The sequence below is a fragment of the Ranitomeya imitator genome, chromosome 1, assembly GCF_032444005.1.
Source record: "Ranitomeya imitator isolate aRanImi1 chromosome 1, aRanImi1.pri, whole genome shotgun sequence".
Taxonomy (NCBI): Eukaryota; Metazoa; Chordata; class Amphibia; order Anura; family Dendrobatidae; genus Ranitomeya; species Ranitomeya imitator.
Genome location: NC_091282.1, coordinates 1,031,445,112 through 1,031,470,456, shown reverse-complemented (window position 1 = coordinate 1,031,470,456; position 25,345 = coordinate 1,031,445,112). Strand labels below are relative to the sequence as shown.

Sequence of the window (25,345 nt, the reverse complement as noted above, 5' to 3'; positions counted from 1 at the left end):
TATTGTTTTATTTGAAAATATAGTCTTATTTAAAATTGGTATTTTATGGGTCAATTGTGTGTAAATTTTCTGCACCCATTATTTCAGGTTTCCCACAAAGTACAATAATATTAATGATATGTTCAATAGGTCATGCCATAATAACCTCATTAGCTTCCTTGAGGAGGTGAGCTGCAGTTTTGATCAAGGTAATGTACAAGATGTGACCTGCTTTGTCTACGCATAATCTTTTGATGTAGTCGAGTACAGTTGATAGGGTATCAGTCTCAGTGTAAGCAGCAAAGTGTGGTCATTAATAATATGATTATATTATTCAGAATGCTCTGGTATGCTAAGTGAATTAGCATACAGTTCAGCATTGAAATGCTACTTGATAACCAGGAATACCCGTTAGCGGCACATTTTGTGTTAGTGTGATGAACTATTGTAGGGCTTTATGTGGTATATTGCATTAGCTGTTCTCCTCTTGGGAAAATTTCAGTTCCAGTGATAATTACATTTTATTGGTGGGGAGTTATGCCATTAAAATGCCCAGTGGCTACAAAAACCAAATGATAGACTCTTTAAAGTATTGGTCATACTTCTAGTTGTATTTAAAAGAAATGTAATAGTAGTTATAGTGCAGAAAATTATGAATTTGTAAAAGAGTGGGCTAAATGGTATCTGAATAATTCTAGCATGATGAAGTTCAGAATAAAAAAGAATCCAAGGTAGTTATACAATTAATAGTCAGAATAGCTTTTATGTGGAAGTAAAATTACAAAAAACATTCTAAAAATTGTGGTAGAGGAGGTTCGAGATGATAAACAGACATATGCCCTGATTTATCAAAATTGGTGTTTTGCACAGTAGTCTTTGTGAACAGTGCGCTGCAGTAAGATGTGTCACATCCACAAATCCGTTAAGAGGCATGAACCTTGTAATGAATGTGGCGCATATTTCAGCGTTCATATGCAACTGAAAGAAAAGTACTCCAGTTAGTGATTATACTACATTTCTGTCATAATTTACACCGCGTACTGTAGAGCAGTGAGTATACTCTACATAGCAGTAATGCAGTCCAAATTCAAATTTCATATGTTCATTTTTTGCATACATCTTAGCTAGTGATGAGCGAATATACTCGTTAATCGAGATTTCCCAAGCACGCTCGGGTGTCCTCCAAATATTTTTTAGTGCTCGGAAATTTACAGGTACTAGCCTGCTTGATTACATGTGGGGATTCCCTAGCAACCAGGCAACACCCACATGTACTTAGTCTGGCTAATAGCTGTAAATCATTCAGCTGAGGCGATGAAAACTAAATCTCCGACCACTAAAAAATACTCGGAGGACACCTGAGCGTGCTCGGGAAATCTCGAGTAACGAGTATATTCGCTCATCACTAATCTTAGCGCTTACTAAGTGCTGCTGTATTCTATGTATATTATGCAGTCATAGGAGCTTGCACCTGTTCACGCTTTATTCTATTCAGAGGTGCTGGTCAGTTTTATTTTTTGTACTGTAGTATACTCTTGGAGGTGGTGACTGCCTTTATAACTGACTATTCACTCCTCCCATCAACCTAAGGCTGTTTTAGTTGGTTCTGCATTCTACTGTCCTTTAAATTTGAAGGCTTTTAGCCTTAGAGAGGCATGTTTGATACATTTTGGGTTAGAGTCCCATTACAGAAAGGTACGCATTGTCGCAACTCATGGGCTCTCATAAATTGGCCAATTTATTCAATAAGTGTTAGGGCTAACGGAAGGCACCGAGTAAATATAGATGTTTATTATTATTGGGGCGTTTGCAGCCCGGGGTCCACCGTGCAGGAGGAACCTGCTGCTAGTGGATGGTGGCACTATTTGGCGGTATAGGCTAGCTCTGTTACTTCACAGAGTAGCCATGAAAGGAAAGCACTGCACCCTGTTAGACTCACAGGAGCACAATCACACAATCTCCTAACCGGAGGTACCGGTACTCTAGGGGCTTATTTCAGCCAGGTCCCTGAATACAATCACACATAACCACACTGGCGTAAAGCACATAACTTGGATTAATACTAGCGCATGGCCGTGCGGTCATGCAAACCTTTTATAGCTACAACAAGTACAGGACCTACCCAGAAGGACCAATGGGAGGCTGCCACAGAAGTTGAGCACCTTCAGGACCTTCCTAGAGGACCAATGGGATTAGCTGCAGTATCTAAGCATGTGACCCTTGATCTCCAGCGAGAGATCTTACCCTGGGCATGCTCAGAAGGGGTAAAGCAGGACTTAGTCCCAAAAACGTCTGCTCGCCGTTGCCCGGTACTGGCTACAATGGCAGAAGCTGGAAAGGCAGCAGTAACCCTTCACACAGAGTCAGACTGAGCGAGACGCTGGGACCGACGTCTCCGCTGAGCAGACTCCACTGCGGCAGGAGAAGATTGGGAGACCACAGCGGAGATGGCCCGAGATTCCCCCTGTGCAGAGGCGGGAACTCGACCCCTAACATTGCCCCCCCCTTGGACCTCGCTATGCTCGAAGGCAGCAATGAGCTGTGGAGCCTCAATGTGCTCAGCAGGCTCCCAGGACCTGTCCTTAGGACCATAACCCTTCCAGTCCACCAAATAAAATTTTTAGCCATGTACCACCTTGCACCCCAAAATAGCGTTCACCTCATAATCGTCTGTAGACGAACCCGATGTCCCGGCAGATGACTCGGAAAACCGGGACATGTATACGGGTTTCAAGAGGAACACATGAAAGTTGTCGATGATACCCAGGCTTGGCGGAAGGGCTAAACAGTAGATCACAGGGTTAACCTGTTCGAGGACTTTGAAAGGACCCAAGTAACTAGGTGCAAACATAGTGGACTCAATTCCTAGCCTGATGTTACGGGCGGAGAGCCACACTAAGTCGTTATGAGCAAAGGTCGGAGCAGGCGCCGATGTGCATCGGCGGAGGACCTCATTCTCTCCTTGGAGGCCCGAAAGGCATCCTGAGTACGGTCCCAAATGTCCCGTGCCTCCACAGCCCAGTCTGCCACCCTGGAGTCGGCGGAAGACACGGGCATAGGAACAGGTACCCGCGGATGCTGACCATAGTTAAGGAGGAATGTGGTCTGTCCAGTGAAGTTGGCTACGGCGTTGTTCAGCGCAAACTCCGCCCACGATAGCAAGGATGCCCAGTCATCCTGCCTGGCTGAGACAAAATGTCGCAGATATGTGACCAAGGTCTGGTTGGCCCTCTCTACCAACCCATTCGTCTCAGGATGATATGCAGAAGAGAGATTCAACTCAATGCTGAGAAGACGACAAAGCTCTCTCCAGAAGCGAGATGCAAACTGGGGACCCCGGTCACTGACTTTTTTATCCGGCATACCATGTAGGCGGAAGATGTGTTTTATAAACAATGCTGCCAAGGCCCGTGCAGAAAGAAGCCGTGGAAGTGGCACCAAGTGCACCATTTTAGAAAAATGATTGGTGATAACCCAAATGATGGTACAGCCACGAGACTTGAGATAGCCCACCACAAAGTCCATCCCGACCATCTCCCAGGGCCTGTCTGCCACCGGCAAGGGATAAAGTAACCCAGCTGGCCATTGTCGAGGAGACTTATTTTTGGCGCAGGAGACACACGCTCGAGTATAATCTCTGACATCACGGACCATATGCAGCCACCAGTACGTCCTTGCCAGCAGCTCAGATGTCCTCTTTGTCCCAAAATGTCCACCCACCCTGGACGAATGAGCCCAAGAGAGAACCTCCGATTGCAAGTTAATAGGTACAAAAGTCTTCCCCGGAGGCACTGACTCTAGCGAAACCGGAGCTACGGTTCTCAGGCTCTCAGAAGGGACAATAAGCCGAGGCTCCCCCTCCTCCTCCTCAGAAGACACAACGGAATGAGAGAGGGTGTCAGCACAAATGTTCTTCTCCCTAGTGAGATAATGGAGGGTAAAGTGGAACCGGGAGAAGAACAAGGACCATCTGGCCTGACGAGAATTTAGCCGCTGGGCTATTTGTAAATAAACCAAAATTTTGTGGTCCGTTAAGATTTGGAAGGGAAAGCGAGCCCCCTCCAAAAGATGTCTCCACTCCGAGAAGGCTAACTTCATTGCTAGTAACTCCCTGAGCCCGATGGAATACTTCTTCACCGCTGGTGTGAAGATCTTGGAGAAGAAGAAGCAAGGATGCTTTTGACCTTGAGCATGCTTTTGGAAGAGGACTGCTCCAGCACCAATGGATGAGGCATCCACCTCCAAGATAAATGGCTTATCAACATCGGGACGATGTAAGATGGGAGCGCTAGCAAAATGAGACTTAATAGAAGAGAAAGCCTTGGAGACCTCCTCAGACCACAATTTGGGATTTGCTCACTTCTTGGTGAGGGCTACCAAGGAAGCTACCAAAGTTGAGAAGTGGGGAATGAACTGGCAATAGTAATTAATGAACCCCATAAAGTGCTGCACCGCTTTAAGAGAATGGAATTCTTGCAAGTCCATCACAGCCTGTAGTTTGGCATGATCCATAGCCAATCCCTGGGCGGAGATGATATAGCCCAGGAAAGGTAAAGACTCCTGCTCAAACATACTGTACACTTATCCAACTTTGCATAGAGGGAATTTGCCCGTAAGAGGTCGAAGACTCTGCCAACATCTCTTCGGTGGGAGTCAATATCTGGAGAGAAGATGAGAATATCATCCAGATAGACTACGACCGAGGTGGAGAGCATATCCCGGAAGATATCGTTAGCAAAGTCTTGGAAAATGGCTGGGGCATTACAGAGCCCGAAGGGCATCACCAAATATTCATAGTGCCCATCCCTGGTATTAAAAGCCGTCTTCCATTCGTCCCCCTCACGGATGTGAATCAGGTTATAAGCACCACGCAGATCTAATTTGGTAAATACCCTTGCTCTCCGTAGCCTATCAAAGAGCTCAGAAATCAGGGGCAACGGGTACTTATTCTTAACGGTCATGGCGTTAAGACCCCTGTAATCTATGCATGGACGTAATTCTCCGTTCTTCTTCTGCACGAAGAAGAACCCTGACCCTGCAGGTGACACTGACTTACTAATGAACCCTCTTGCCAAATTCTCCTGGATGTATTGGGACATAGCCTCCATTTCCGGGAGAGAGAGGGGATAGACCCGACCCCAAGGAGGTTCTGCTCCAGGTACGAGATCAATAGGACAGTCATAGGGGCGGTGAGGTGGAAGGATCTCTGCAGTCTTTTTGGAGAACACGTCTGCATAGGACCAATAGCACTTGGGAAGGGAAGAAAGATCTGCGGGTATCTCGGTAGTGGAAACCTGAATGCACTCCCTCACACATCTGCCCTTACATAATTCACTCCAACCCAATATCCTCATAGAGGTCCACTCAATATGTGGGGAGTGGAAACAGAGCCAGGGTATTCCCAGCAGAATCTCGTCCATTCCCTCGGGAAGGACAAAAAGGGAAATAATCTCCTGGTGGGAAGGGGACATGGATAACGTGAAAAGGACAGTCTGGTGTGTGATTTGTGAGGGAAGTGTCGACCCATTCACTACTCTAACAGTCACCGGTTTGGCGAGCATCACTGAGGTATTGCATGGTGCAGAGCAAAAGCAGAGGACATGAAATTCCCCTCTGCTCCAGAGTCCACACAAAGCTCGACTGTTAGAGTGGATGAGCCTAACGTAATTGTCCCTTTAAAGGACAGCTTGGAGGAAAATGCCGCTTTGTCTAGTGAACCTCCTCCAATGGTTACTAGACGCGATCGATTTCCCTTACCGCCGTGGACATTTATTGGCATAATGTCCTAGCTGTTGGCAATTTTTACAAATCACGTGTTAGGGGTCGAGTTCCTGCCTCTGCACAGGGGGAATCTCGGGCCATCTCCGCTGCGGTCTCCCATTCTTCTCCTGCCGCAGTGGAGCCTGCTCAGCGGAGACGGTGATCCAGGTGTCTCGCTCAGTCTGACTGACTGTGCTAAGAGTTACTGCTGCATTTCCTGCTTCTGCCATTGAAGTCAGTACTGGGCAGCGGCGAGCAGACGCTTCTGGGACTAAGTCCTGCTTTTCACGTTCTGAGCATGCCCAGAGTGAGATCTCTCAGTGGAGATCGAGGGTCACATGATCAGATACTGCAGCTAAGGTCATTGGTCCTTCTTGGAAGGTCCTTTAAGTGCTAGGTCTAAGTCCTGCTTTGCACACACTGATCATGCCAAGGGCAAGATCTCTCAGTGGAGATTTCGGGTCACATGCTCAGGTATGGCAGTCTCTCATTGGTCCTTCTTGGAAGGTCTTTTACTTGCTGTAGCTATATAAGGCTCGCATGGCCGCACGGCCATGCGCTAGTATCAAATGTGTTTTGGCTTATGCCAGTGGATACTATACCACTCAGTTCTTATGTGGTGTGAAGCTGTTAGCATTGGGACTGTATACTCAGGCAGGCAGCTAGCGTCAGTGGGGGCAATTAGCCTATTTAGGGTATTAGTTATAGTGTACAGCGTGACTCTGTGAGGCAAAAGAGTTTGCTACCAGTTCACACGGGGTGAAGCCTAACTCACGTATGAGCCCAGAGTCCATCCGCCATTACATAGCAGCAGATATCTCTGCACGGTGGACCCCGGGCTGCAAACGCACCTTGTAGTTACCTACTCATTACTTGGTGCGTTCCGCTAGCCCTAACACCACTGGTACTCAAGCGGTCCGAGACTTTGGTCCCACTTGACAAACCTCCATGGCCTCATGGGAGTCGGACGCCTGAACGAAAGATTCTAGAGGTCTGGCGAAGGTGGGAGCCAGCCGAAACCTCTGCCTACACTGGGTCAGCTCTAACCTCCGCTCGTTGAAACGGAGGTCGATGCGGGTAGATATTGAAATGAGCTCCTCCAGTGTGGCAGGAATCTCCCTGGTGGCCAAGGTGCCCTTCACATGGTCTGCCAGTCCTCTCCAGAACACCGGAATAAGAACTTTATCCGGCCACTCCAGCTCAGAGACCAGAGTCCGGAATTTGACGGCGAACTGGCTGACCATGGACGAATGCTGTGTAATTGCCAACAATTGGAGCGCGATATCGTTGGTGACACGAGGTCCTAAAAAGACCTGTTTCAGAGCGTCCAGGAAGAGAGGAGCATTCTGCACCATATGATCATCACGCTCCCACAGCGGCGTTTCCCACTCCAGAGCCCTGCCCAACAAAAGGGATAAAATAAACCCCACTTTCACCCATTCCGTAGGAAAACGTGCACTCAGGATCTCTAGATGTATGGAGCACTGACTCACGAATCCCCGACATAGCTTACTGTCACCAGCAAACTTGTCTGGAAGTGGGAGACAGGATAAAGTCAGAGCAGAGGTGGCAGAGGACAAACTGGCTACAGCTACACTCGCAGCCTGAACAGCAACTGCAGTAACATCCACAGCTGAGGTTTTGCGTTCTAGAGCCGCTAACCTACCCTGGATGTACCGCTGTAGACGCTGATCGTCTGCCATTTACTAGCCAGACCATGGCGCTAGCATTCTATTAGGGCTAGCGGAACGCACCGAGTAAATATAGGTGTTTATTATTATTGGTGCGTTCGCAGACCTGGGTCCACCGTGCAGGAGGAACCTGCTGCTAGTGAATGGTGGCACTCTTTGGCGGTATAGGCTAGCTCTGTTACTTCACAGAGTAGCCGTGAAAGGAAAGCACTGCGCCCTGTTAGACTCACAGGAGCACAAGCTAACTGCCGAACTGATAGCAGTCAGTGGTCATGCAAGCACAGAACTCCTCACTGGAGGTGCCAGTATTCTAGGGGCTTATTTCAGCCGAGTCGCTGAATACAATCACACAATCTCCTAACCGGAGGTGCCGGTATTCTAGGGGCTTATTTCAGCCAGCTCCCTCAATACAATCACACATAACCACATTGGCGCAAAGCACATAACTTGGATTAATACTTAGCCATGGCCGTGCAGTCATGCAAACCTTTTATAGCTGCAGCAAGTACAGGACCTTCCCAGAAGGACCAATGGGAGGCTGCCACAGAAGTTGCTCACCTTCAGGACCTTCCTAGAGGACCATTGGGATTAGCTGCAGTATCTAAGCATGTGACCCTTGATCTCCAACGAGAGATCTTACCCTGGGCATACTCAGAAGGGGAAAAGCAGGACTTAGTCCCAAAAACGTCTGCTCGCCGCTGCCCAGTACTGGCTACAATAGCAGAAGCTGGAAAGGCAGCAGTAACCCTTCGCACAGAGTCAGACTGAGCGAGACACTGGGACTGACGTCTCCACTGAGCAGACTCCACTGCGGCAGGAGAAGAATGGGAGACCGCAGCGGAGATGGCCCGAGATTCCCCCTGTGCAGAGGTGTGTACTCAACCCCCTAACACTAAGTACCTTCATTTTTATAAGAATGTTATATACAGTACAAATTTCATATATTCAATGTTTGCATACATCTTAGTACTTCATGTCGGCCAAATGAGCATGATATTTCAAAATATCTCTGTTTCTTTTTAATTAATTGGGAAAAAAATATGATCTAAATATGACCTGTCTAACCATTGCTTGGAAATATTGCAGTATTTACTACCAATGTAAGAGTCACATAATCAAGATCCTTAAGATCTTTGTATATTCTACTAGCCTTTGCATGGGTTTCCTGTGGGCACTCTGGTTTTCTTCCTACACTCCAAAGACATGCTGAGTAGTGATGCACGAACGTGCTCAGACAAGGTGTTATCTCAGCACGTGCTGGTGCTATCCGAGTGTCTTCGGCGTTCTCTAATAATATGTTTGAGTTCTCGCGGCTGCCTGTCTAGTGGCTGTTAGACAGCCGCAACACATGCATGGGTTGCCTAACAAACAGATAATCCCTGCATGTATTGCAGATGTCTAACAGCCACGAGACATGCAGGAATACTATAGCATTCTTATCCAGTAATTAAATCTCCACATTCACACAGTATTTTTAAAGGAAATCACTCAGAGACCACATGCACCTCAAATTTGTAGCATGCATAAAAGACACATAAATATTTTACATATAACATGATAAAAAAATGACTATTGTATTCATACTATCCATAAAGATTAGTGGTGAGCAGGTGGATACTCAGAGAATAGACTTTGAATACTCTACCATTCAAAGATCACCCAAAAAATAAAATATACGTGGCACAATTTCACACCCGCTAATGACTCAGTGATCAAATCATATGGTCTACCTCAACTAATCAAAGTTAACTGTTACAGCCAGTATAAAAGATGAGGGCCGGCCAACCAGTGCATTTTTAGTCTTTTCCAGCATAGAGATAGGAGGCCTTTTATGTTACTGCTATTTACTGTTATTATTTTATTATTGGACATTTGGAAAGCTAGTGAATCCACCTATGCACATACTGGACATATAATTGATTTGAAAGTAACACAGAGCTTGTCACTCACAGTCTTTGCAGGCTCCCATCATTGTCCATATTGTTCAGTCTTAGGCCTCCTTTACGCGATCTAGTATTTCTGGTGGTGGAAAAAACAGTACCTGTGCTATTTGTGTGTACATGTGTGGCATGCGTGTGCCGTCTGTGTGTACATCCATGTTACACGTACTACAATAGAATGTAGGATAGAAATGACAGATCTGTTTAGGTGTTAAAGATGTGCAAAGATTGAGATCTATAAATATGATGTAGATAAAAAGATATTTGTGAGATACCTAATCAGTGCTTTGCTTGTGTAGTGTACTGTAAGTTAATAGATAAATACATAAAAAAACAACGTTCGGTCCCCCCCTATTTTTTGATAGCCAACAAAGGTAAAACAGACAGCTGTGAGCTGATGTCAGGCTGGGAAGGTCCATGGATATTGGGCTCTTCCTTGCCTAAAAATACCAGCCCATAGCTGCCTCAGAATTGGCTCATCCATTAGATGCAGCAATTCTGGCTCTTTGCCCGGCTCTACTCGATTACCCTGGTGTGATGGCAATCAGGGTAATGTTATTGGGGTTGTTGTCAGCTGTGATTTGTCAAAACTCACAACTGGCATCAAGCCTGGGGTTAGTAATAGAGAGGTGTCTATCAGACACCCCCACTACTAACCCAGTAATAGAAAACACACAAAAAAAACTTTATTTGAATAAAGACTCGCCCCCACACAATGCCTGGAACATGAATTTACTGAAAAATTAAAACCCCACTCAGGTCCGCCATAATCTACCAACTCCAATGTAGTTCAGAAATTGATACCTAAAAAACAAAAAGAAATAAACATAAGAGACTGTCCTTCATTCACCAATTAAGTAGCAAAAACGTCTCCTCGGTGCTCCGATATAGTCCATTGTTCCTCGAATCTGGCTTCGGCATGTGTGAATAGTGCTAAATATCCTGCTAATCACAGACACCGGGTACTGTCGACAGTGCTCATCAGAGTCGCCAAGTCTCACTGAGCTCATGATGCTGATTGTCGTCAGTGCCCAGCTGTCGCTGTACCCATTGGGGCTCACAATCGAAATTTCCTATCCGTATGTCTTTACGGGGAAAACATATAAACTCTTTACAGATCTTGTCTTTGGTGGGATTTCAACCTAGAACCCAAGTGCTGCAAAGCCACAGTGCTAGCCACCATGCTACCTCCATAGCTTCCACTCATGCTTTTCTTCTTAAACCACACTATTCTGCAGACCCTTTTTTTTCTACACTGTTCTGTGAACTAGTTATCAGTTTTGGAACATATAAATATTATGTGATTGAGAATTAAAATATTAGGAGATATGATTAAACTGTGTTACAGAAACAATGACTGAGGTAAGGCAGTTTTAATGCACTAGACCTGCTGAGGTTATGATTTATCAAGGCTTTTGTGCAAGATTTTTCCTGCAAAACCGAAAACATGGTCCGGTACACTTGTTGGTAAAAGTGTAATATGTAGGTGCAAATTCATGCTGTGGCCATTAACAGACAAATACAACCTAGATAAATACAGTTGTACTCAAAAGTTTACATACTTCGGCAGAAGTTTTGCTTTCTTAATATGAATGATAACACCAAATCTTTTTCTCCACTCTTGGTTAGTGGTTGGGTGAAGCCATTTATTGTCAAACTACTGTTTTCTCTTTTTAAATCATAATGACAACCCAAAACATCCAATGACCCTGATCAAAAGTTCACATACCTCATTTCTTAATACCATGTAAGAGGTAGGTCTTCATGGTAGGCGAGACTGATATGTTGTGGTAGAGAGTTAGAGAAGGGATGATGTGCAGGAGAAAGCTTGTATGCGATTGTAGGAAGAGTAGATAAAAGGGGAGTAGAGAAGGAGATCTTGTGAGGATCGGAGGTTGCGTGTAGGTAAGTACCAGGTGACGAGGTCACAGATGTATGGAGGAGACCAGGTGTGTCCAGTAACTAGCATCACAGGTGTCTACAATCTTGGAATCAGTGAGTTGGCCTGCATATAGGGCTACAGATTCTCACTGTGCTGTGTTGGTGACATGGTGTGTATCACACTCAACATAGACCAGAGGAAGCGAAGGAAAGGGTTGTCTCAGGAGATTAGAAAGAAAATTATATACAAAGATGTTAAAGGTAAAAGTTATAAGACCATCTCCAAGCAGCTTGAAGTTTCTGGGCCTACATTAGCACATATTCAGAAATTTAAGATCCATGGGACTGTAGCCAACCTCCCTGGATGTGGCTGTGAAACGCGCATCGGGGTGAGGAGTCGCCACTTATACCTTCAGGTATCTATATCACACATACCCTATTTTTTGACTGCAGTTTGTTTCCTCTTCACTGCAATATTTATCTTTGCTTAGCATTAGTTGGGAATTATACTATGTCTTCCGTTTTAGTATTTATATAGCAATAGCACTGATGGTTATTGGCTGCTATGCTTGACTACATTCAGATACTCATGTTGATGTACTGTTAATTCCTTTAATTAATTTTGTGGTGTCTCTCACGGTAAGACATTTCTGTTTTTTATTCCTTTTGATGATTTTTTAAAATCTATTATTAATAAAAATTGGATATTTTATACATTCTGGATTTTTTCATATTTCTGGTGATGATGTTCATCAGGATGGTGGTTACAATATTGATTTGAAGTGCCAACTTCATATGTACTTTGGACTATTTTTTGGTACTTCATAAATGTAGTTGGGAATTTTTTTTTCTGGTGGTTTAGAATGCAAAGAAGTCTAAGCCAGACTTTGAAGTGCAACATTTTTGAAAAGTTGCTAAAGAATCGCAACTAGATGGAGAAGCATCTCTAGACAGAAGTTTTATATCTAAAGAAGCATCAAATTGTGTGTCACTGTTATAAACTGTATGAAATAAAGGCAACACAGCCACAAGCAAAATTATCTTGAAAACTTCACCTCCCAGTAAATTCCCTGTTTTTATAAATAGGCATTTGCCCCTTAAGACGTGAATTTAAAAACATATTTTTCATTGATTCCTATTTAAATAAATTTAGCTATAGAAAGAGAACTGAATTTATTTTATTAATATGTTTAACATTAGTTTTCAAGTTTGCTCGGCTGTTTTATATTATTTTTGACTAGCTTCCATTTTATAGCACAGCATCCATTATTGTATTAACTCTCATACTGTGCTTGGTGCTACATGCACATAGATATCTACAGTAGATATCTTAAAATGATCACATTAACATGTGAAACAAACACATTTTTTACAATACACCTGTTTTCTAGTAGCTGCTCTTGAGATTAACAAAAATGCCGTATATACTGCACCATATTTACTATGAGTATTTGTTTGAAGATTTTGTATAATTTTATGTGATAGGGAATTAAAACTATTAATTCACACAAATGTGTGTATCATCAAATGACTGCAGATACCTACTTCCAGCTTCGACATTTCCCTCTTTTGCAGTGTCTCAGCATGCTGCTCAGCACACTTCAGCAGCTCATGTCAGACATTGTTAGCTTGGGATCACTTTGACTAATGTTCCAGTTGATTGTCTGAATCCTGCTCTGGAGGTGTAACTGCAGCAGCAGCGCTCTACTGCTCAAGAACTATGAAATGACTGGGCACATTTTCATTGCCAGAAACCAAAGAAATGTATTACTAAGTTTTTTTTTACATAGTTTTCCATTGCCAGCTTGGTAAAAAGGAATTTATTTTTATGTTGTGCTTGTAGTTATTAAATATAGAGTTCACACACAGCATGTAGTGGATTGCATATATAGCAACTGAGTGCCATGTTCGATTTATCATATCTATTGTTATATATCACAGTTCTACTAATCACCATTCATTAGAATGCATAATGCCTAAGATTGTGCAAAGTGACATGCATAGTTTTCCAGAACATAAAACCTCAAAATTTCAGATTTAACAAAATAAACTTTCAATATAATCAGTGGAGCCGAAAACTTCTAATCATCTGGTTAGTTTTAGGTGATGGAGTAACTTATGCAAAAAGAATTTATCAAGATTCTGTAATTCACAATCTGGGAGACTGTGATACGCAGACACGTTGTGGCACATAATAAATACCGTAATAATGGAGGAAATAATTTGGCTCCCCTCTAGTTTTATTTATGCCAAAATGTAATTGGGTAGTTGCAATGCAATATAATATAACTTATTACTAAAATGATTAGTATATGAATGAATGAGTACACCAGATAAAGTTTACCCCATATAAGACACTTATGATGTCTTTGAAGCTTATGTAACTATATTTTGCTACACATATTTGTTATGTAGCTATAAACAGTTTGAATGACTTTCTGGTGTGTTCTTTGCCCCTTTGCAACCAGAGACTGAGATTTTACACTGCAGTGATGCAGGTACATGCCTATTAAAGATAGTAACCAAGGCATCATGCCAAAAATTGGCCAAGTCAGAGTCATATCTAGGTTTTCCTGCATCCAGGTCAAAAATAAAGATTTTCTCCTCCTTGTATACATAGCGTAAGTAGTTTAATTAGTAGTCATGTTACTTCTCATTTTCGATTTGCGTCACATGCCGACTATCTTCTCTTCCTGATTCTCGCAATGTTCAGTGAAAAACTACTGCCCCTGCTTCATTGCGAGAAGCAGAAAAAGAAAATAGCTGTCACATGTAGGCAAATATGAAATTCGTATATGAGTGGTCATACGAGGGGGCGTTCATTGAAGATTTCCTCTGACCCACTTCCATTTATCACAGGACTCTGAAACTGCACATGTGTAATAATGTCTCTATAGGTTCCGTGCCAATTTGCAACTCACAACTGATAACGGTCTTGATTTTACAGGTGCTGAAGTGGTGTAAGGTTTAATAATGGACCCAGTGGAATACAGAGCAGTCATCAAGTTCTTTTAATTGAAAGGCCGCACACCAAAGTAGACGTTCGATGAGATGAAAGAGGTTTATAGTGATGATTTCCCATCATATGATATAGTCAAGAACTGGCATTGTCAGTTCAAATGTGGTCGGACTTTAGTGTAAACAGCTCCAAATCCAGGGCAACCCCACTTTGCTATTGATGAACACACCATTCAGCAAGTATAGGTCTCCATTTTGGAAAACTGCCACGTAACCATTCGCCACCTAGCCAAAAATGTCAAGATTAGTGTGGGGTCCATGGAAAAAATCATACAAGACCATCTTCACATGCATCTGGGTTCCCTGGCTGCTTTCACCTTTTCAGAAGCATGAATGAGTTGAATGCTCTCCTGCTCTATTGACGATGTGCCATGGAAACCAGGAGGCCTTTTTCAACAGACTGATCACACAGGATGAAAGCTGGGTCCATCATTTTGATCCTGAGACTAAGTTCAGTCAGTGCAATGGAAGCATCATGACTCACTACCTCCAAAGAAGGCATGTGCCCAACCCTCGGCAGACAAGGTCATGTTCACAGTATTTTGGACCAGCACAGAGGAATATTTTTTAAGGATTTCCTAGCAAAGGGTACCATGATCTCTGGGGCATACTATGCTTCACTGCTGTGGAAATTGCGGGAGTCATCAAAACCAAGAGACATGGCATGCTCACCAAAGTTGTCTGCATTCTGCAAGACAGTGCACCAGTTCACAACTCACATGTTGCCCAAAGGAAGCATGCTCCTATGGCTTTGAAATTCTACAAGCACAAAATATGAACGGCACTAGGTGGACCCGTGGAAGCGCACAAGCGCGAAACGATCGTAGTCCTGTTCTTTCTCCCCGTACCGCTGATCTCTCCCAGCCGCCTCTCCTTACTATGTCCGTTGTTACGTTATGATGAATAAAGGACTTTGATTCGCAATCTACCTGGGTGAGTGCCGCATTTTCCTTTTTCTCCTTGGATATTTGAAATTCTACCACATCCCCCTTATTCAACCAACCTCGCACCATCAGACTTCAACAATGAAGTTATTTTTGAAGTGCAAGCATTTTTCAGATGATGAGACTCTTATTTCCGAAGTCACAATGTGGCTTTTGGAGCAACCTGTCGATTTCTACAAATGAGGTGTTTACAGTTCCTTAAAGAAATGGCAGAAGTGTGTGCCCCTAGGTGGCACCTATATGGAGAAGGACTAATATCTGTGCCATGTTTCATTGCTCTCAGTCCCCAGAAAGTGGGTCATGGGAAATCTTTAATGAACGCCCCTTGTATAATGGCCACTGGAACCAGTAAAGCAGAGCCGAATCCTGACAGTGGTTATACTAAGGGCAGTCATATCAGTGCAGCCTATGCTGCACATGGGCCTAAGAAGTAAGGGTGCTCATTTCCACCTACAAAGCATGTGAAATTGTGCATTATGTTGAGCTATTGGACTTTAAAAGGCCAATATGCTGTTCTTGCACAAGGGCCCTCTTCTGTCTTTATCCGCCAGTGGATTATATTACACAAAATTTCTTGCCACATACCACCTTGCACCCCACAATAGCATTCACCTCAAACTCATCCGTGGATGAACCCAATGTCCCAGCAGATGACTCGGAAAACCGGGACAAATGAACGGGCTTTAAGAGGGAAACGTGGAAAGTATCGGTGATACCAAGGCGTGGAGGAATAGCCAAACGGTAGACCACAGGGTTGACCTGTTCCAGAACCTTAAACGGGCCAATGTAGCGAGGAGCAAACTTAGTGGACTCAACTCGCAGCCTGATGTTACGGGCGGAGAGCCACACTAAGTCGCCAGGAGCAAAGACCGGAGCGGGGAGCCGGTGTGTATCAGCCGAAACCGTCATTCTCTCCTTGGAGGCCCGGATGGCATCCTGTGTGCGGTCCCAGATGTCACGTGCCTCCACCGCCCAGTCTGCCACCCTTGAATCGGTGGATGACACGGGCATGGGCACAGGGACACGCGGATGCTGGCCGTAATTAAGGAGAAAAGGAGTTTGACCAGTGGAATCGGCTACGGCGTTGTTCAGGGCAAATTCCGCCCAAGGTAGCAAAGATGCCCAGTCATCCTGCCTAGCAGAGACGAAATGTCGCAAATATGTCACCAGAGTCTGGTTGGTTCTCTCCACCAACCCATTTGTCTCGGGATGGTATGCAGAGGAGAGGTTTAACTCTATGCTGAGTAAACGGCAGAGCTCTCTCCAAAACCGAGATGCGAACTGGGGACCTCGATCGCTGACAATCTTATCAGGCATACCATGCAAACGGAAAACGTGTTTAATGAACAACACCGCCAAGGCCCGTGCTGAGGGTAACCGAGGAAGCGGCACCAAATGCACCATCTTGGAGAAATGGTCGGTGACAACCCAAATAATGGAGCAGCCACGCGACTTGGGTAGACCCACCACAAAGTCCATCCCGACCATCTCCCAGGGCCTGTCTGCCACCGGTAGAGGGTAAAGCAACCCAGCAGGCCGTTGCCGAGGAGACCGATTCTGGGCGCAAGAAACGCACGCCTGAATATAGTCCTTGACATCTCGGGCCATATGCGGCCACCAGTATGTTCTCGCCAGAAGCTCAGATGTCCTCCTGGTCCCAAAATGCCCACCCACTCTGGAGGAGTGAGCCCAAGAGAGAACCTCCGGTCGCAAGTTAGCTGGTACGAAAGTCTTGCCCGGGGGCACAGACTCTAGCGAAACCGGAGCTACAGTTCTCAGGCTCTCAGAAGGGACAATAAGCCGAGGCTCCTCCTCCTCCGATGACACCACGGAGCGGGAGAGAGCGTCAGCACGAACGTTCTTCTCCCCGGAGAGGAAATGGAGAGTAAAATGGAACCGGGAGAAGAACAGGGACCATCTAGCCTGGCGAGAATTCAGCCGCTGGGCCGTTTGCAGATACACCAAGTTCTTGTGGTCAGTGAAGACTTGGAAGGGAAAGCGAGCTCCCTCCAAGAGATGTCTCCACTCTGAAAAAGCCAACTTCATGGCCAGCAACTCCCTGTCCCCGATGGAATAATTCCTCTCCGCTGGTGTGAAGGTCTTGGAGAAGAAGAAGCAAGGATGCTTCCGACCTTGAGCATCCTTTTGGAAAAGGACTGCTCCAGCACCAACGGATGAGGCATCCACCTCCAAGATAAATGGTTTATCAACATCGGGGCAATGTAGGATGGGAGCGCTAGCGAAGTGTGACTTAATCGAGAGAAAGGCTTTGGAGACCTCCTCTGACCACAACTTGGGATTTGCTCCCTTCTTGGTGAGGGCAACCAAGGGAGCTACCAAAGTTGTGAAGTGTGGAATGAACTGGCGATAGTAATTAATGAACCCCATAAAGCGCTGCACCGCTTTAAGAGAATGGGGTTCCTGCCAGTCCATTACAGCCTGTAGCTTGGCAGGATCCATAGCCAAACCCTGGGCAGAGATGATATAACCAAGGAAAGGCAAGGACTCCTGCTCAAACACACACTTCTCCAACTTGGTGTAGAGGGAGTTTGCCCGTAAGAGGTCGAAGACTTTGCGAACATCTCTCCGATGGGAGTCAATATCTGGAGAGAAGATGAGAATATCATCCAGATAGACTACGACCGAGGTGGTGAGCATATCCCGGAAGATGTCGTTCACAAAGTCTTGGAAAACGGCTGGGGCATTACAGAGCCCGAAGGGCATCACCAGATATTCATAGTGCCCATCCCTGGTGTTAAAAGCCGTCTTCCATTCATCCCCCTCACGGATGCGAATCAGGTTGTAAGCACCCCGCAGATCTAACTTTGTAAATACCCTCGCTCCCCGTAGCCTATCAAACAGCTCAGATATCAGGGGTAGTGGGTACTTGTTCTTAACGGTGATGGCGTTAAGACCCCTGTAGTCTATTCATGGACGTAAGTCTCCAGTCTTCTTCTGTACGAAGAAGAACCCTGCCCCTGCCGGTGACACTGACTTCCTAATGAATCATCTTGCCAGATTCTCCTGGATGTACTGGGACATTGCCTCCATCTCCGGGAGAGATAACGGATAGACTCGACCCCGGGGAGGCTCAGCACCAGGCAAGAGGTCAATAGGACAGTCATAGGGGCGGTGAGGCGGAAGGGTCTCCGCAGCTCTTTTGGAGAACACGTCTGCATAGGGCCAATACTGCTTGGGGAGAGAGGAAAGATCTGCGGGTACCTGTGTAGTAGCAACCTGAACGCACTCCCTCAGACATCTACCCTCGCAAGATTTACTCCAACCCAAAATTCTCCCAGAGGACCACTCAATATGAGGAGAATGATAGCGAAGCCATGGTATCCCCAACAGGACCTCATCAATTCCCTCAGGAATGACTAATAGGGAGATTATCTCCTGATGTGATGGAGACACAGATAGCGTGAAAGGAATGGTTTGGTGGGTAATCTGTGAAGGTAGTGTTGACCCATTTACCACTCGAACAGTTACCGGCTTGTCGAGCATCACCAAGGGTATTGCGTGACGCTGGGCAAAAGCGGAAGACATAAAGTTACCCTCTGCCCCAGAATCCACGCATAGCTCGACCATAAGAGTGGATGGGCCTATGGTAATTGTCCCCCTGAAGGACAACTTTGAGGCAAACGTCGCCGTGTCTAGTGTACCTCCTCCAACTGCCACTAGACGCTGACGTTTCCCCGACTGCTGAGGACCCTTGGAGGCAAGGTGTCCTGACTGCTGGCAAACATGACGGACCTTATGTGCACGGGCAGACTGAAACTTGGATCCCGCTCGTGTCACCTCTAAGGCCTCATGTGACTCGGATGCCTGGACTGGAGATTCCAAAGGTTTGGCGAAGGTGGGAGCCAGCCGAAACCTCTGCCTACACTGGGCTCGCTCCAACCTCCGCTCGTTAAAACGGAGGTCAATACGAGTAGATACGGCTATGAGCTCCTCCAGTGTGGCGGGAATCTCCCTAGTGGCCAAAGCGTCCTTCACATGGTCAGCCAGCCCCCTCCAAAATACAGGAATGAGGGTTTTATCTGGCCATTCCAACACAGACGCTAATGTCCGGAAGTGAACAGCAAAATGGCTGACCATGGTTGAACCCTGAGTCAAAGCCAGCAGTTGGAGCGCTGTATCATGGGTGACTTGAGGTCCTAAAAAGACCTGTTTCAGAGTGTCCAGAAACCTAGGAACACTCCGCACCACATGATCGTTGCGCTCCCACAGTGGCGTAGCCCACTCCAACGCTCTGTCCGACAGGAGAGAGATTATGAATCCCACCTTTGCCCGCTCAGTAGGGAAACGTGCAGCCAGAAGCTCGAGGTGTATACCACATTGGCTCACGAAACCCCTACAGGACTTACTGTCCCCAGAGTATCTCTCAGGCAAAGGAAGGTGAGATAGGGTCGGAACAGAGGTGGCAGTGGGTAAAGCTGCTGCAGCCACGCTAGCAGCCTGAACAGCTATTGCGGTAACATCCACCGCCGAGGTTGCACGCTCAAGAGACGCCAACCGGCCCTCCAGCAGCTGGATGTACCCCTGCAATCGCTGTTCATCCGCCATTACTTAGCCAGATCCTGGCGCTAGTATACTGTTAGGGTTGGCGGAACGCACCAAATATATTGTTTATTAAAAGGAATTAGTGCGTTCGCAACCCGAGATCCACCGTGCAGGAAAGTACCTGCTGCTAAATAATGGCGGCTCTATATGGCGGTATATACCAACTCTGTTAGCTTCACAGAGTAACCGCGAGAGATGAGCTCTGTGCCCTGTTAGACTTTCACAGAGGCACAGGCCAACTACCCAGATGTGAGCAGTGAGTGGTCATGCATGCATACACAATCTCCTCGCCGGAGGAGCCAGCATTCTAGGGGCTTATTTCAGCTGGGTCCCTGAACACATACAAACACATGACCACATTGGCGCAAAGCATATAGCAAAAGACGATACTAGCGCATGGCCGTGCGGTCATGCGCAGTTTATATAGTTGCAGCACAGGAAGCTGCTACTGAAGTTTTTGCCCTTTCAGGACCTTCCAGAAGGACCAATGGAAAGTGCTGCAGTACCTGAGCATGTTTTTCTCTTTCAGGACCTTCCAGAAGGACCAATGGAATGTACTGCAGCACCTGAGCATGTGACCGAATATGTGGCCCTCGACCTCCAATGGGAGACCCTGCCCTGGGCATGCTCAGTGTGAGTAAACAAGGACTTAGTCCCAGAGAGGCTCGCTCGCCGCAGATCAGTGCAGGGTACCATAGGAAAGCCAGAAAAGGCAGTAGTGACCCTATGCACCGAATCAGCCCCAGCGAGACGCTGGGAGCGACGTCTCCGCTGAGCAGAGCCCACTGCGGCCGATACCGCATGGGAGACCGCAGCAGACACGGATCGAGATTCCCCCTGTGCAGCAGAGGAAACTCGACTCTTAACAATAGACTTGCTATTAACAATGCAAAAATAAAGATGAAATAATGAAGACGCAGTTTTTTTGTTTTTGTAAGCCTGCATGAAAGGTGTCATAAGTAATTACAATCTCCTCTAGATATTGAAAATTAGAGCCAGTCAGAAAATTTAAGCATCATATTCGTTTTTACAGCACCACAAAATTAGTTAAGTTCAACTGTTTTCGTCTATGAACCAATTTGGCTGTAAACCAGTGTTTTCTGCAGGAAGCATCAAAATAATGTGTTTAACCCCATTAAAAAAGGTGTCCAAATTAAATTTCTTAAAAATTGTGCTCACTTTTACGTGACAAACAGGAAGCAGTGCGGCAAATAGTATTCAAAACATTTTTGAATAAGTGGTTTGTTCAGTACTGGACAACCCCAGCTTAATCCTTTCAAGGCAATTTTTAAAATAAAAATAATCTATTCTCACCTCCTGAAGCGGTGCCGTTCCAGCGATGTAAGCGCCACTGTTTTCGGAGAGTGATGTGGATTTGTGTCACATGCAGGCTGCAGCCCATCAATATTCCATCAGGGTGGCTTCAGCTGATCAGTGGCCATTCATTGGTTGGCACGTGACACAACAAGGGACGTCACTCTCTGGAAATAGCTGCACTTATGCTGGAATGGCACCTCTGTTTTTGTTTTATATGGGGTTTTGAAATTATTTAAGAAAAATAAGATAATTAGAGTCTTGACAAATGTTCTTTACACGATATATTGATGTTAAATCAAAGCCACATCCAGAGTGAAGAGACAAATAGTCTTAGACCTAATCTTCCTTTTATCATTTACACTAATTTTCCTTTCAGTAAAATCATAGATTTAACACATATGCTACCTCTATTTAAGTATTTTTATTTAAGACATTTTATATGTATGCTGCTTTTTATATGTTGCAAATATATTGTGTCTTTATTTTATCTACAGTCTCTCACCAGTTACATGGAGATTTCTAAGGAACTTGGAGATAATATTGGGCTAGGAAAAGCATATGAAGCAATGGCAAAAGCTTTGGAGAGGTAAGTTAACACTCGACTGTCTTGCTGTCACTGCCAATTTATTCAACTGTGAATGACTCGAATTGCTAGAGATCTGTCACTTCCCATTTACCGGCTCTTTACGACTTAAGCACTGCCCTTCTTGAGTGACCCTTTCAGTCTAAATTATTTGAAACAAATACAGTTTAAAAGGGCAGAGTGAGACAGCATCAAAGTGTTTCCTGTACTGTACTCTTCCCTGTGCATTCTATTTCTACAGATTTCTGTTCTATAAATTTAAAAGACAGATGCATAGGGATTTGGGAGGTAAAATATAATGGGTGTGTTAACAATGGTTTCATATTATCATTTCTTTACATTTATTTTTACAAAAAGACCTAAAGTTTATATTTGAATACCATTTTTCAGTTTTCCAATTGAAATTAGCTACCTGTTTAGTTGAGAAATTTTGTAAATATATTATATTACTTATCTTCTTCCGCAACCTGTATTACAGTACAGAGCTGCGCTCACAATTCTGCAGGTTTCAGATTAGACTCTCAGCATTTTAGAATGTAGCTTTTATCCCAAGCACTGTACAGTAATCTAAATGAGGGTAAACTAACTCTCTCACTGTATTGTAGATGACAGTGTATTATTGACGACAACCTTTTGACTGTTTTCTAAAGAAATTTGATAACGATATCAGTACAACAAAAGTAAATACGTACAAGCACAGAACAAGAAACTCTTTGCTTCTGACCCATAGTTTTGAACTGTTTGTTTCAAATAATTTAGACTAAAAGGGTCACAGACTGTGGTAGATGTCTAGCCATTGATTGGCTGTGGCCATCGCATGTCCCTATGACTGGTTATGTTTACTGTGGTCAGATGTAGAGACCTGGCAGGAGAGTACACAATAACTATGTATTCAATAGCACACTGAAGTATCATTTTCGTTTACTTTTGTAAACCAATCTGTAATCCAATCCAATTTTATAAAAGAGTTTACATTTCAGACAAGCAAAGCTTTTCCCCAAAACAAAGTACATCTTAATCAATAGATCTTGGAATATAAAATAACTTCCACAATTGGAAGTCTGCTAACCGAAACCACCATGGACCAGGGATCGTCCCACCGAATGATCGCTTCTCTTTTATCGTGGGCATAACACTACTCAGACAACACAGGGTGAGGGTTAAACAGTGCGACAATACTTTATTGCACCACAAAACAGGCAGTTCACACATAGAACAGTCCCAGAACAGTACCCAAGACAATGCACATTGCAGAGTCTCACCCTTCCGCTGACTCGATGGGATAGTATCAGCTGTTACTTCAAATTTTCCAGGTCCAATTACCCCTCCTTTGGTATGCACACAGAGAGGAGGTAACGAGAAGCATGGAAAGATGACAGTCCATTCAGGTACAAGGGCAGTTGACCAAAGGGTCGCAACCTGGATTCATCTTCCAGGGTGGAATATCCCACCTGTGTTATGCACACAGATCGTCAATAGAGGAGACCTGTATTCTTCCAGCCGGGGCAGAGGTCCCCTAAACTGGCATCCTGTAGAATGATAAATCTTTGTTTTTGTTGATGGAGGCATGATGTCTTAGCTGCTGTCCTATCTCTGCTCCTTTGGATGTTTGGATGTTTTGACTGAAACTCTGGGTCTCTCTCTCTCTCTCAGAGAGGTATATAACCTCTTTTTATGGTTAGCAAGTGTGCTTAAATAAGTATTTACAGGTAAAGGAGAAGAATTGAGATTTATTTGCATAGTTCTTCCTCCTCTTTTTTAAAAGTCAACAAACTAGCTGGCCTAGACAATGTGTAATTAGCATATCAGCAAATATCACTAGTCATCAAGGATAAGAGCACGATATGTTACAACAAATTGTCAACTTATAAGTCAATATTACATGCTTAAACAAGCAAAAATCTGTCTTCTTGAGCAAACAGAAAAAACATAAATTCAAAAGTCAGCATTTAGATAACAGTCTATTCTCCCTGGCTTGTTAAAAATAGACATCTAGTTAATTAAGATACAATGCTGTGTCTCCAAAGATGTGTTTAAAAACAATGTTCCTGTGGTGATATAATCTTATAGATGTGCCCCAGCTGTGTACTGTGTAATGGTTGTGTTTGACCGTACAGGAACATGGTCTGATCATACCACAGCTCATGGCCGGGGGGAAGCAAAAGAGAGTATACAGATAGGACAGCACGGGATCACAGCTGATTCATTCTGTGAGGTAAAATATGTTTAAAAATAGGCAGTGAAATGTTTTACCTCAGAGAAAGAGTCAGCAGTGATCCCATGCTGTAATGTCGGTATATGCTACCCCCCTGCCCAGGAGCTGTGTTATGATCATACCATGTTCCTGTACGGTCAGACACATCCATTACACAGTACACAGCAGGGGCACATTTATAACATCTCATGTGACAGCCACCTACACACTAAGTGCTGAGAGGGTTAATAGGAAACTATGTCTATGGGCTGGTTTTAGTGGACCCCCATATAGCGGGCGGAAGGGGGTCTAAGGAATCTTCACCTGCAGAGTCCTGACAGGATCTGTGTGATGTCAAGGTCATGTGATCATCACATGGGTTGTTAAATACCTGGCCATATGGCAGCATTTCAGAAACAAGCATGGAGGAGCTTGTGAAGCATCTTGTACATCAGCAACACTAGCTCACCAAGCGGCGCAGCAGGAGTCGAATAAGCTGTTAGTGTAGCAGCTTCAACACCAGCTGCAGCAGCAACAATGGCAGCAGGAGGCAATGACATGGCAAGTGGAGCTCCTAGCAGAGGCGGTTCATGTAAGGCCGGTGGTCTCCTCTCCTTCTCCAGGTGATGATGCGCACGTCCCGAAAACAGTAAGACGAGCCATACAGAAAATTACTCCGGGGGATGATGTTGAAGCCTTTTTGACTGTGTTTGAGTGGATAGCGGAGTGTGAGAGGCTACCACCAGAGCAGTGGGCAGAGATACTGGCCTCCTATTTGACTGGTGAACCCCAAAAGGCTTATTACGACCTAGCCTCCAGGATGCCAAATAGTATGGCAAATTAAAAAATGAAATTCTGGCACTCCTGGGAGTGACAATGTTTGCCCATCGCTGGACATATGCTGGCGACAAACCCCCAAGCTCCCAGATGTTTGATCTGTTGCACCTGATTCAAAAGTGGCTGCAGCCAGAGACTTCCACTCCAGCCCAAATGGTTGAGCGTTTGATGATGGACAGGTTCGTCTACTCCCTCCCCAGGCCAAAACAGATTGCCCAGGGCGACCCCCAGAATTCAGATGACTTGGTCGGCCTGGTTGAGAGGTACCAGGTTGTGGAGAAATCCCTGTTGGACTCGGGAAGTCTGGTGACCCTAATCAGTGCTGCACTGCCCCACCATTTAATCCCTAACAAGTTTGTGGTTGTCCGCTGCATACACAGAGACACCAAGGACTATCCTTTAGCCCGTATAACCATGGGAACAGACTGTGGTGATAGAGCCCATGAGGTTGGGGTAGTAAAGTACTTAATCCACTCTGTCATAATGGGGTGGGATTTTGCTCTGTTTTGGAACTTGTGGCAAAAGGGGCTGTACAGAGTGTCCCGGTCAAAAGCCAGGCCCCTCTGTAGGCGATTCCTTAAAAATCAGAAGTGAAAAAGTTTTCCCTATGCGGCATTGCTGGGGAGGAGGACGAGATG

At 45.0% G+C, this 25,345-nt stretch overlaps 1 protein-coding gene across 2 annotated transcripts in view; it reads left to right on the top strand.

The window, feature by feature from the left end:
• The window catches only part of TTC29 (tetratricopeptide repeat domain 29), a 358,654-nt gene that overhangs the window by 201,370 nt on the left and 131,939 nt on the right, over positions 1 to 25,345 (top strand). For both annotated transcript variants that reach the window (XM_069744036.1, XM_069744037.1), the window contains exon 8: positions 21,588 to 21,679. In XM_069744036.1, the coding sequence (XP_069600137.1) occupies positions 21,588 to 21,679 (92 nt within the window). The remainder of the gene's footprint in view (positions 1 to 21,587; positions 21,680 to 25,345) is intronic.